Here is a 10,515-nt window from a genome sequence, read left to right on the forward strand (position 1 = left end):
CCAATGTTTTTAGAACAGTGATGTTGTATAATTCTGCGGTGCGGCCGCGTTACCCCGTCGATCCAGTCGTTGAAGGCAGACACACGGGTGAAGACGGTGGGTTTCTTCACGTAGTTACAGCCCAGGCCTGAGACGAAGCTGGCGATGCCGTGCACCTCCCACACGCCCTCGGCGTTCTTACAGTTCAGAGGGCCTCCAGAGTCACCCTGCAGGACAGAGGAGCACCGTGGGTAACATGGTACAACGGCGTTGTTACAGTGTAGCCGTGCCATTGATTATAGTCTCTAACGATTATAAGATATATATCCTCAAAAACTTATAAGGCTAATACTCTGTACTCACACAATGAAACCAGAATATCAGTATGTAAATACAAAGTGTGTTAGTGCTGCTTAAAAAGAAATATATACAAGATATTAAGTCCACACAAGCCAACGTCTCTGATGGGCTGTAGCAATTCTGACACGCACGCGTTTTGACATGGACGTTCATCAGCATGGATGGTGCCATAAAGCACAGCGACCCAAAGCGTCAAGTGAGCGTCAACTCACGTTACATCCGCCAACAACACCATCTCCGCCCGCGCACACCATGGTGGGCCTCAGAGTGGGACCCCACCAGTCGAACTTGGTGCAGGTGTCGTGGTCCACCACAGGCATGAGAGCCTGCTGGAGCCTGTCAGCAATGGGGCCCCCGGCTGGAAAACATTACATTTGCACTCAAGAATATATAACAAATACGCACTGTAAAATCTTCAACTTTGGCAGACTTAACAATATTAGCCACATGCAAACATACACACCTAAATACACACACGCACGCATGCACACACAAAGGCGCACACACACATATGGCTGTTTATCATATTGCAGGCCCTTCTGTGGTTAGCGAATCAGAAAGCACACACAGACTTACTGGAGATCCTGCCCCAGCCGGTGATGTAACAGGGGTAGTTGTTGGGCAGGATGGTGCCAGCCGGGGGCAGACAGCCCAGCTGCACGGTGTCACTCAGAGTCACATGCTCTGACAGCTTAATCAGAGCCACGTCATTCCTAACCGCATCGCCACGGAGATGAGCATCAGATGGTTTTGTTTTTACAGTAGCAGAATAGTTACATCAGGTGTGTTACATGCTGACACATGCTGTTACGTTCTGACACATGCTGTTACATGCTGACACCATGTCCTATTTTCCTATGATGAACTGGTCACTGTGTTTCTCATTTCTGTAATTATTAAGAACTAGGACATAAGTAAATAGGCTGTTATAAGTATAGGTGCCCAGTATATGGTGTCTAAGTAACCATATGAATTGTATGTGTTGCATGCAAATTTCCCTGAGGCTTGTAGCAATATATGAACATGTAAACTGTATAATGACTACTGTGACATACATTTTTGCAGCAGGTGTTGTTTGATTCTCACCCAAAAGCAACGAAGATGGGGTTCCACTTCTCGTGCACGATGAGCTTCTCGGGGGCGACGGCCAGGGAACCGGCCTCCTCCTCCACCAGGTTGTACTTCCCCACGTACACGCGGTAGGTCCGCGTTTGACTGGGAAAGCACAGATGGAAGGGCAGTTCATACGTGTTGACCACGCATGTCCCACGTTCATACCTGAAAACTGCACGGCTTATGTTTCTCATTTACTAAGTCATGATGTTCTGGTACTGTTTATGTAAGTTTGTTTTATATATATATATATATATATATATATATATATATATATATATATATATATATAAAAAGGAAAAACCTCATACGTTAAAACAGAAATACTTAACAATAAGCAATGAACATAAGAAGTATCGATTTTCTGATATATCAATGTACGAGTATAAAAGTAACACAGTCAGTGCAACAAACGTGGCTTGGCGTCAGCGAGTAACTTATTTTTTTAGGACAAACAGTAAGGTAACGTACTCGATGCAGTGAGCAGCTGTCATCACCCAGTTGGTGGCGATCAGGGATCCTCCACAAGTGTGTCTCCACTCCGAGTCACGCAGGTATTGCAGTGAGATCTATCAGGTGGGATCAAAGACATTTGTAAGCGACCGACCGGAAACATTTACATTTAGCAAATGTGCTTATACCAAGAGACTTCAAATTAGTCATGTTACAGAGGTACACGAATGCAGTGGTAGGAGTCTTGCCCGAGGACTATTATTGGTGTGTTTGCCCACACAGGCGATTGACCCCCAGCCCTCCACAGGAGACCATTATTACCCACTCCAGTATACCAACTACCAAAGACCAGAGGGGGGAGTAAGGAATAGCAGAGAGGCAGAGATGGAAAAGAAACAGAGTCAGGAGAAGAGGCAGGATGGAGCGAGGGCCACCAACCTGCCAGGGCCAGCTGTGGGGGCGAGCGTCCACTCCGTTGACCACGCGGGTGGGGAGCGGCTCGATGGGGGGAACCCCGCACCCCAGCGCTGAAGGGCAGACCGCAGGAAAACGACTTACATCACCACACTGGCGACAAATATACAGCTTTCACATAAAACCTGAAGTAAATCTGAGAAGACTTTATACTGTGCTGTAAAACCATAATAAAAGTCCTCATTTCATAATAAAAGTCCTCATTTCTACTGTACTTTAAGGTGTAAGTGAGCGACATGTCGGGGTGCACTTCTGAACTGTTGCTGCAGGCTGACTGTGTGAAGAAGGTCCGCGGACACCTGCACAGGAAGGACTTACCGCTAGCGACGAGCACTGACAATAACATGAACGACAGCATGTCCGCTTGGTTGAAATGACACCGGGAGCAAAGCCGAAGTATAAATCTCTCCTCCCTGAAACGTCACTGAACATGGCTACACCCAGGATATCCAAAAAATGAAACGATCACCCATTGGATGAAAGAAATCAAAGTGGCTTCCACCCCTTATGAACCGAATGCCTTATCAGCTCCTGGGCAGCTGGCTCACGGAAACTTATTCTCATGGCCTTCACTCACACACACACAAAACACATAAAAAAGGTGTATGATACATTTTAGTGTATTTCTGCCCATCGCTGGCTGTGTGTGCACGTGTGTTATTGCACACATAGCACTAAAAAAGCTGCTCATCTTTCTAATCGATGTGTCATTCCGGTCAGCTGTTTCTGAAGGTGTTACTGCAGTTTAATCTTTTTTTCTTGTTCTTTTTTTAGACAATTAAAATGAGATATGCCTTAATTCTGTATCTTAGGCTCTGGTTATGGGTAATGATAAGGTTGTGAACATACTTAAAGGGCTATTTTCATTTTGGTGGCTTTTATTCATCTAGAAGCACTTTTAATGAGCAGACTGAATTAATTCCATATATATATATATATATATGGAATTAATTCAGTCTGCTCATTAAAAGTGCTTCTAGATGAATAAAAGCCACCAAAATGAAAATATATATATATGTGTGTGTGTGTGTGTGTGTGTGTGTGTGTGTGTGTGTGTGTGTGTGTGTGTGTGTGTGTGTGTGTGAGAGAGAGAGAGAGAGAGAGAGAGAGAGAGAGTGTATAACAGAGCTTTTTTTTATTTTAAGAGCACATCTGACTAGACCTCTGACTGACTGCTTGCATAATTTATATTTACAGTAATCAACAAATTCAGATTGACAGAGCTATAAATATGATGGGATGGTCCAGTGGGTAGTGTGCATGTGTGTGTCCGCGTGTGTGTGTGTGTGTGTGTGTGTGTGTGTGTGTGTGTGTGTGTGTGTGTGTGTGTGTGTGTGTGTGCGCTTGTCTGTGTGTGCGTGCACACGCATGCATTTGACTCTTTTTACCAGGATGAAATATCCCCATTATGAAAGGAATGTTCTGATTTCTACTGGCAACATTTGATTTGGAATTTTCCATAATTTTCATGAGGGAAGTCTTTTTGGTTTTGTCTTTTGTTGTTGTTGTTGATTTACACACTGCTTCCTTTCTCCAAAAACTAGTCACACAATTTCCGTAACCCCATGTGAAACCTGAACAACCCAACGTGTACACAGCTAGATGAGTCATCAGAGCTGGTTACTTTAAGAACTCATTAATGTCTGATTGGATTTTTTTTTAATGTTACAAAATGTAATTGTGATTATGTGATTTTAATTTAGTTTAATTTTCTTTAAGCTTCTGTCCTTACAGGGAAATGACAGGGCAGATACAGGTAGTATTTTATCTCAGAACTTATACTCAAAAACTGCTCAGTGGTTAAGGTACTTGACTAATAATCAGAAGGTTGCCAGTTCAAGATCCTTTGCTGCCAGCTTACCACTGTTGGGCCCCTGAGCAAGACCCTTAACCCTCAATTGCTCAAGTGGTACTCAGTCATAATTGTAAGTTGCTTTGGACAAAGGTGTCAGCCAAATGTGTCTATGTGTCACTATAGCTAGGATTAATATCAGGGTTATGGTGTATTCAAGAGTTATTGATGGGTAGGTAATTCTGGTGAGTATAAACCCATATTAATACAGTTAACATGTGCTGTCAAAATATAACTCACAATAGGTTTAGTGTCAGTGATCTCTGCTGGTTAATGTGTTTCACCCAACCAGTCATAACAACACATATACCGTGCATGGTCTAGTGATGTTATCTTCTGATTTTTAAACATGTGGACAAACATTGTTTTATTTTTTAGTCAGATGCGCTACGTACTCTGCAATAGCTTGTTAGCTGGGGATAGACAAATATTTAAAAACTGATTACCCTTCCGTGTGTGTGTGTGTATTCACGAGTGTGTATAGTATATTAAGATGGAGATAAACACAGAATTTGGTTGAAACATTTATTAAAATGATTTAAACCTTCCTTAGTTAGCCATCATAACCTGAAAATGACAGGAAAAAGACAACATTTCATTACTAGCCATGTTTGTTAAATAGCAACATCACAGGACCCAATATTTCACCACTGTACTATCTTCATTCATGACACCAGAATATGAGAAAATATTTAAATATTTGCTAAAGCTTCTGTCCTGCTAAAATCATGTGACATAAGGACAAGTCTGCCTCACTATTTTGGGAACGACACAAAGTTAACGCCGTTCATCCCATTTTTCCCTTTTTCTCTGCCTTGCAGCGATAGGCTTGCATTTCCCTACTCCGAATGTGACTGTATTCCATTATTGTATGCCATTCCATAGTGTGCTGGGTCAGCAGGAATGTGGAGCGGCCGCGTTACCCCGTCGATCCAGTCGTTGAAGGCAGACACACGGGTGAAGACGGTGGGTTTCTTCACGTAGTTACAGCCCAGGCCTGAGACGAAGCTGGTGATGCCGTGCACCTCCCACACGCCCTCGGCGTTCTTACAGTTCAGAGGGCCTCCAGAATCACCCTGCAGGACAGAGGAGCACCGTGGGTAACATGGTACAACGCCGTTGTTACAGTGTAGCCGTGCCATTGATTAGAAAGATATACCGAGTAACATATCTAATATGTTACAAGGCATTGATACATTGCAGTTACACAATGGGAAACAGTGTCTCATTGCATACAAATTAAATAGAATATCATTGCCTTGTTACAAATAGTTACACCATTTTACACTTTGATTAATACCAGAGTTACATCGTAACAGTGACGGCATAATGCAGAGTTACCAGAACAAATGTATACACAAACACTGCAGACACCCCTGTCACGCTATAGGAAAGGTGGGGTTTTTTTTAATCCACAATAAAAGCACAATTGATTGTTAATTCATACTTTGTCCACACATAGTACACTGCCAGGAGCTGCATGTGGGGCCACAGCGCCTACACCCATAGCACCGAAAAGTACGGAAAAGCCTCACTCACATTACAACCGCCAACGACGCCATCTCCGCCAGCACACAGCAGGGTGGGCCTCAGAATGGGACCCCACCAGTCGGGCTGCGTGCAGGTGTCGTGGTCCACCACAGGCATGAGAGCCTGCTGGAGCTTGTCAGCAATGGGGCCCCCGGCTGGAAGACACCAGAGCTCAGTCTAAGCTGTCATGGACGCTACCTCTACGTGAGGGGGCTACAGATGGAACACTGCAGCATTAGTGTGAACTCAAAGGAGCACAGTAAGCTGTGGTATCACACTGGGTATTTTACTGCATGGGTTTGTGGGAATTTGCATAGACCTGAAGACAGGGAAGTATTTACACTCAACACACTGCAATTTCCATTTCGTGCTCTTCGCCACGCACACACACGCGCGCACACACGCGCGCACACACGCACACACACGCGCACACACGCACACACACGCTTACATATGCACGTGAGAACACATCCACAGGCACTCACATTTTCTTAGAGAAAAGCATACATTCTCGCATGCACTCACACACACACACACAGAGACCTACTGGAGATCCTGCCCCAGCCAGTGATGTAACAGGGGTAGTTGTTGGGCAGAATGGTGCCAGCCGGGGGCAGACAGCCAAGTTGCACGGTGTCACTCAGAGTCACATGCTCCGACAGCTTAATCAGAGCCACGTCATTCCTAACCGCATCGCCACGGAGATGAGCATCAGATGGTTTTGTTTTTACAGTAACAGAATAATTACATCATGGTAGGTTACATGCTGAAAACTGTTTTTGTTATCACAGAAAAAAAAAAAAGTTGAACTGATAGACCACTCTGTTATTTGGAATTCCACCTGACTCCCAGGTAAACAGAATGGGAAAAAATCAGGATCTGGACCAAAGGAAGAACAAAGGCGCCTGCACCAGGGGTTTCTGGGTAATTATAAGAATCGTGTATGCTGTATGTCTAAGACAATTTTACAGTGGGTATCTATCATGCAAAACTTTTGATGTTCATTTCAGAAGGTTTACCACGATGTGCAGTAGGTGTCTTTCTCACCCAAAGGCCGCGAAGATAGGGTTAAACTTTTCGTGCACGATGAGCTTCTCGGGGGCGACGGCCAGGGAGCCGGCTTCTTCCTCCACCAAGTTGTACTTCCCCACGTACACGCGGTAGGTCTGCTTGTTACTGCATACAGGAAGTAGGCTTAACACATGTAACATCTTCCCATGTGGAAACACGAGACCCAGTTTGCTGACCAATGCAGTATTTAAGCATCCTTGAGACACTGAAGGGCATTCTCTAAAAAAAATTGTATTATTATTATGTCACAGCACTTTATTACATGCTGTTTTTGTCAGATTAGATCAAGAATTTACAGTGTAAAATATTGAACAATGTACATCATGCAATAAAAGTCTATGAAAGTATAAAAAAAAATCAATATATTGATGTACCAAAATAAAAGTACCAGAAAGACCAGAATGTCAGAGCATAATCTGGTTTGTTGTCAGCAGGTAATTTATTCCTTGGAAAAAACAGGAGCCAAGGCTGACGTACTTGATGCAGTGAGCCGCTGTCATCACCCAGTTGGTGGCGATCAGGGATCCTCCACAAGTGTGTCTCCATTCCGTGTCACGCAGGTATTGCAGAGAGATCTGCGGGGGCAGCAGAAACATGGCAGTCCAATTAAAAAGGCCGGCTGGGCCGTGGGGGCGCGCCAGGTCAGAGGGATGACCGAGCGCAGAAGTGCAAGGGTCAGACAGAGAGAAGCGGCAATAAGGTCAGATGAGGAAAGTCAGGAGAAGAGGCAGGATGGAGCGAGGGCCACCGACCTGCCAGGGCCAGCTGTGGGGGCGGGCGTCCACTCCGTTGACCACGCGGGTGGGGAGCGGCTCGATGGGGGGGAACCCCGCACCCCAGCGCTGAAGGGCAGACCGCAGGAAAACGACTTACATCACCACACTGGCGACAAATATACAGCTTTCACATAAAACCTGAAGTAAATCTGAGAAGACTTTATACTGTGCTGTAAAACCATAATAAAAGTCCTCATTTCATAATAAAAGTCCTCATTTCTACTGTACTTTAAGGTGTAAGTGAGCGACATGTCGGGGTGCACTTCTGAACTGTTGCTGCAGGCTGACTGTGTGAAGAAGGTCCGCGGACACCTGCACAGGAAGGACTTACCGCTAGCGACGAGCACTGACAATAACATGAACGACAGCATGTCCGCTTGGTTGTGTGGGAACCTGGACGAAAAGCCGCACTATAAACCCCTCGTGATTATGGCTACACCCAGGGTTTCAGAACAATGACATCACTGATCACCCATTGGATGAAAGAAATCAAAGTAGGCTCTGACCCTTATGAGGCCAATGCCTTATCAGCTCCTGGGCGGCTGGTTTCCAGGAACGTATTCACAGAATTCTGACACACACATTCTCTCACTCAGACACACACACACACACACACACACACACACACACACACACACACACACACACAGAGCTGCTGTGACTCTGCATACTCACATCGATATGGCACAACAAAATTTTCTCATGTTTCTTAGCGATTCGTCATGCTAGTCAGCAGCCTTGGTGCACGCGTTGTCATTCACTGTGGTGTCATCCTTTCTTCTTTGCTGCTTTACGTCACTCGTTTTAAAATCACTATCCCTTAGTCAGATATTTTGTAACTGGAAATTGAAAATCTCTCTGTTCTCCATGTGAATTGACCTCGATCGTATGTTCCCACCCAAGCCCATGTAGCCGAGACAATTTCGATGAACAAATTACCAAAGCGGACCACCAACACTCCAACTGTTTTTGCTGTTTTGGGGGTCATTATTCTTAGTAAAGAACTAAATACAGACAACATACGACAAAGGGAAAGTAACACCTGCAGTCTTGGCACTCTGTTATCACTGCCTAATCTTCTGCCAACCTGTAAGCCCCACTTAACATCTGCCAAACCTGTGCTCAACATTGGAAAAACGTGGAAGCTAAACAGCGCCAAAGACAAACTACCAGTCTGCATGGAAACCCCTGCTCAGAGTGCCTACGAGCACATAACCAACCCCCAGTACACTCAGAAGGTTATCGAGCAGTGTGCAACCAAGCAAGAAATATTTTCTCAACAGAGCTGAAAGTAGCCAGACTGATGCTTTCAACCAACGATCCCAATAGCTGTGTAACTGCAGGACACTACCAGCTATAAACTATACACTTCCCTTGCTTCTCGACCTCATCTCCGGGCACAGAGGGCCAGACAAGCGCCAGGCTAGATGATGCTTCAATGTCCTCTCTTGAAGTTTGCACTGACTAACTGGCACCTGTCTTTATGCAGATCTTTAGCAAGTAAATGGAGTTCCTGCTTCAGACACTCCATAATAACACCTGCTACTAAAAAACAGCCATCGCAGCACTAAATGACTGCAATCCCATTACCTTGACGTCTGCAGTCATGAAATCATTTGAGAGAATGGTTTTCACACATCTAAAGGACGTTGCACTCTGCTGGGTCCTCTGCAGTTTGCATTTTGGGTCAGTGGGGCTATGGGCAAAGCAGTCAACATAAGGCTTCACACTTCTGGGGTTTTTTTTTTTTTGTTTTTTTTTTGGTTAATCCATGGTGTATTATTTGGGTCTGGTGTGCATTCTTTTAATTACTGTCTCCACACAAAAATTACAGGTAAACAGAGTACCAGATATTGTTGCAATCTTAGTCATTTAAAAATAAATCCCACTCTCTAATCTCAAACGACGACCTCATCTCTTCCACTGTGTCTTTTGTCTAGAACTGAATCCAATTTCCCACAGGTTTCGTTCTATTCGCAAGGTGACGGTACCTTGGCAGGAGATGGATAACATGATCAGGTAAGACCGGGACACATTAGCTCCCATCTCCAAAGCACAGATACATAATTGTATTTCATCCCATTGCGCACGTTATGTATTGCTCAAGGCCTGGCAAAAGCGGTGAGACAGTGCATCTGTTCAATTCGCCAAATAAAAATGTTGGATTTTCAGCAGAATGACATAAAACTGCTCTAACGGGCGGTAATATGCACAGCTGCGAATAAGCAGTCTGACCTAGGCACATATGCTATAGTGACAGTCATTTATCCAAACTCACAAGGCCAAGTAATGTGGTCTGAATAACCGCATTATTTCATAATGAGTGGCATGACTTCATGTCCCGTGATGTTCGTCGAAACATCAAATCATTTTTATTGTCATTTCGCACTTACGCGGGAGTAAGGTGATAAGGTGAATGAAAAGCTTGAGTGCTTATTACTTACAGTCTAGCAGTATTGTTACAAAATATATATTATATTATATTGTATGCATGCAAATATTGTATGCATGCAAATAAAAGAAAATGTGTATGTGAGTGTGGGTATGTGCGTGTGTGTGTGTGTGTAGATGTGAGTGGGTGAGTATGTGTGTGTGGGTATGTGAGCGTGGGTATGTATGTATGTGTGTGTGTGTAGATGTGAGTGGGTGGGTATGTGTGTGTGTGGGTATGTGTGTGTAGATGTGAGTGAGTGGGTATGGGAGCGTATGTGTGTGTAGATGTGTGTGGGTATGTGAGCGTATGTGTGTGTAGATGTGTGTGGGTATGTGTGTGGGTGGGATTGTCCCTGAGCCTGCTGTGTACTTCTGAACCCTTGGCAGTATAGCGGCAGTAAGGAAACATTGAGGCTTGGGTGGGGTCACCTCTGACGCCCATGGATTTCCTCAGACAGCATATGGTGTACAGCT

At 44.6% G+C, this 10,515-nt stretch overlaps 1 protein-coding gene and 1 pseudogene across 2 annotated transcripts in view; both read right to left on the reverse strand.

Annotated features, from left to right (window-relative positions):
- ela3l (elastase 3 like) overlaps nucleotides 1–2,752 on the reverse strand; it is a 3,101-nt gene extending 349 nt beyond the window's left edge. Inside the window, exons 1-7 of the mRNA XM_035526397.2 lie at nucleotides 2,698–2,752; nucleotides 2,344–2,432; nucleotides 1,924–2,021; nucleotides 1,426–1,554; nucleotides 916–1,052; nucleotides 552–697; nucleotides 54–206 (exon numbers count right to left, since the gene is read on the reverse strand). Of these exons, the coding sequence (XP_035382290.1) occupies nucleotides 54–206; nucleotides 552–697; nucleotides 916–1,052; nucleotides 1,426–1,554; nucleotides 1,924–2,021; nucleotides 2,344–2,432; nucleotides 2,698–2,737 (792 nt within the window). The 5' untranslated portion in view covers nucleotides 2,738–2,752. The remainder of the gene's footprint in view (nucleotides 1–53; nucleotides 207–551; nucleotides 698–915; nucleotides 1,053–1,425; nucleotides 1,555–1,923; nucleotides 2,022–2,343; nucleotides 2,433–2,697) is intronic.
- A 1,990-nt stretch (nucleotides 2,753–4,742) lies between these two features.
- LOC113583511 (chymotrypsin-like elastase family member 2A) lies at nucleotides 4,743–7,979 on the reverse strand (annotated as a pseudogene). Its single transcript, XR_014126115.1, has 8 exons — nucleotides 7,940–7,979; nucleotides 7,585–7,674; nucleotides 7,310–7,407; nucleotides 6,809–6,937; nucleotides 6,309–6,445; nucleotides 5,771–5,916; nucleotides 5,155–5,307; nucleotides 4,743–4,798 (listed from the first exon to the last, which is right to left on the reverse strand). The product of XR_014126115.1 is annotated as a chymotrypsin-like elastase family member 2A (transcript).
- Nucleotides 7,980–10,515: the final 2,536 nt, after the last annotated feature.

The sequence above is a fragment of the Electrophorus electricus genome, chromosome 1, assembly GCF_041902795.1.
Source record: "Electrophorus electricus isolate QZ-2024a chromosome 1, ASM4190279v1, whole genome shotgun sequence".
Lineage (NCBI taxonomy): Eukaryota > Metazoa > Chordata > Actinopteri > Gymnotiformes > Gymnotidae > Electrophorus > Electrophorus electricus.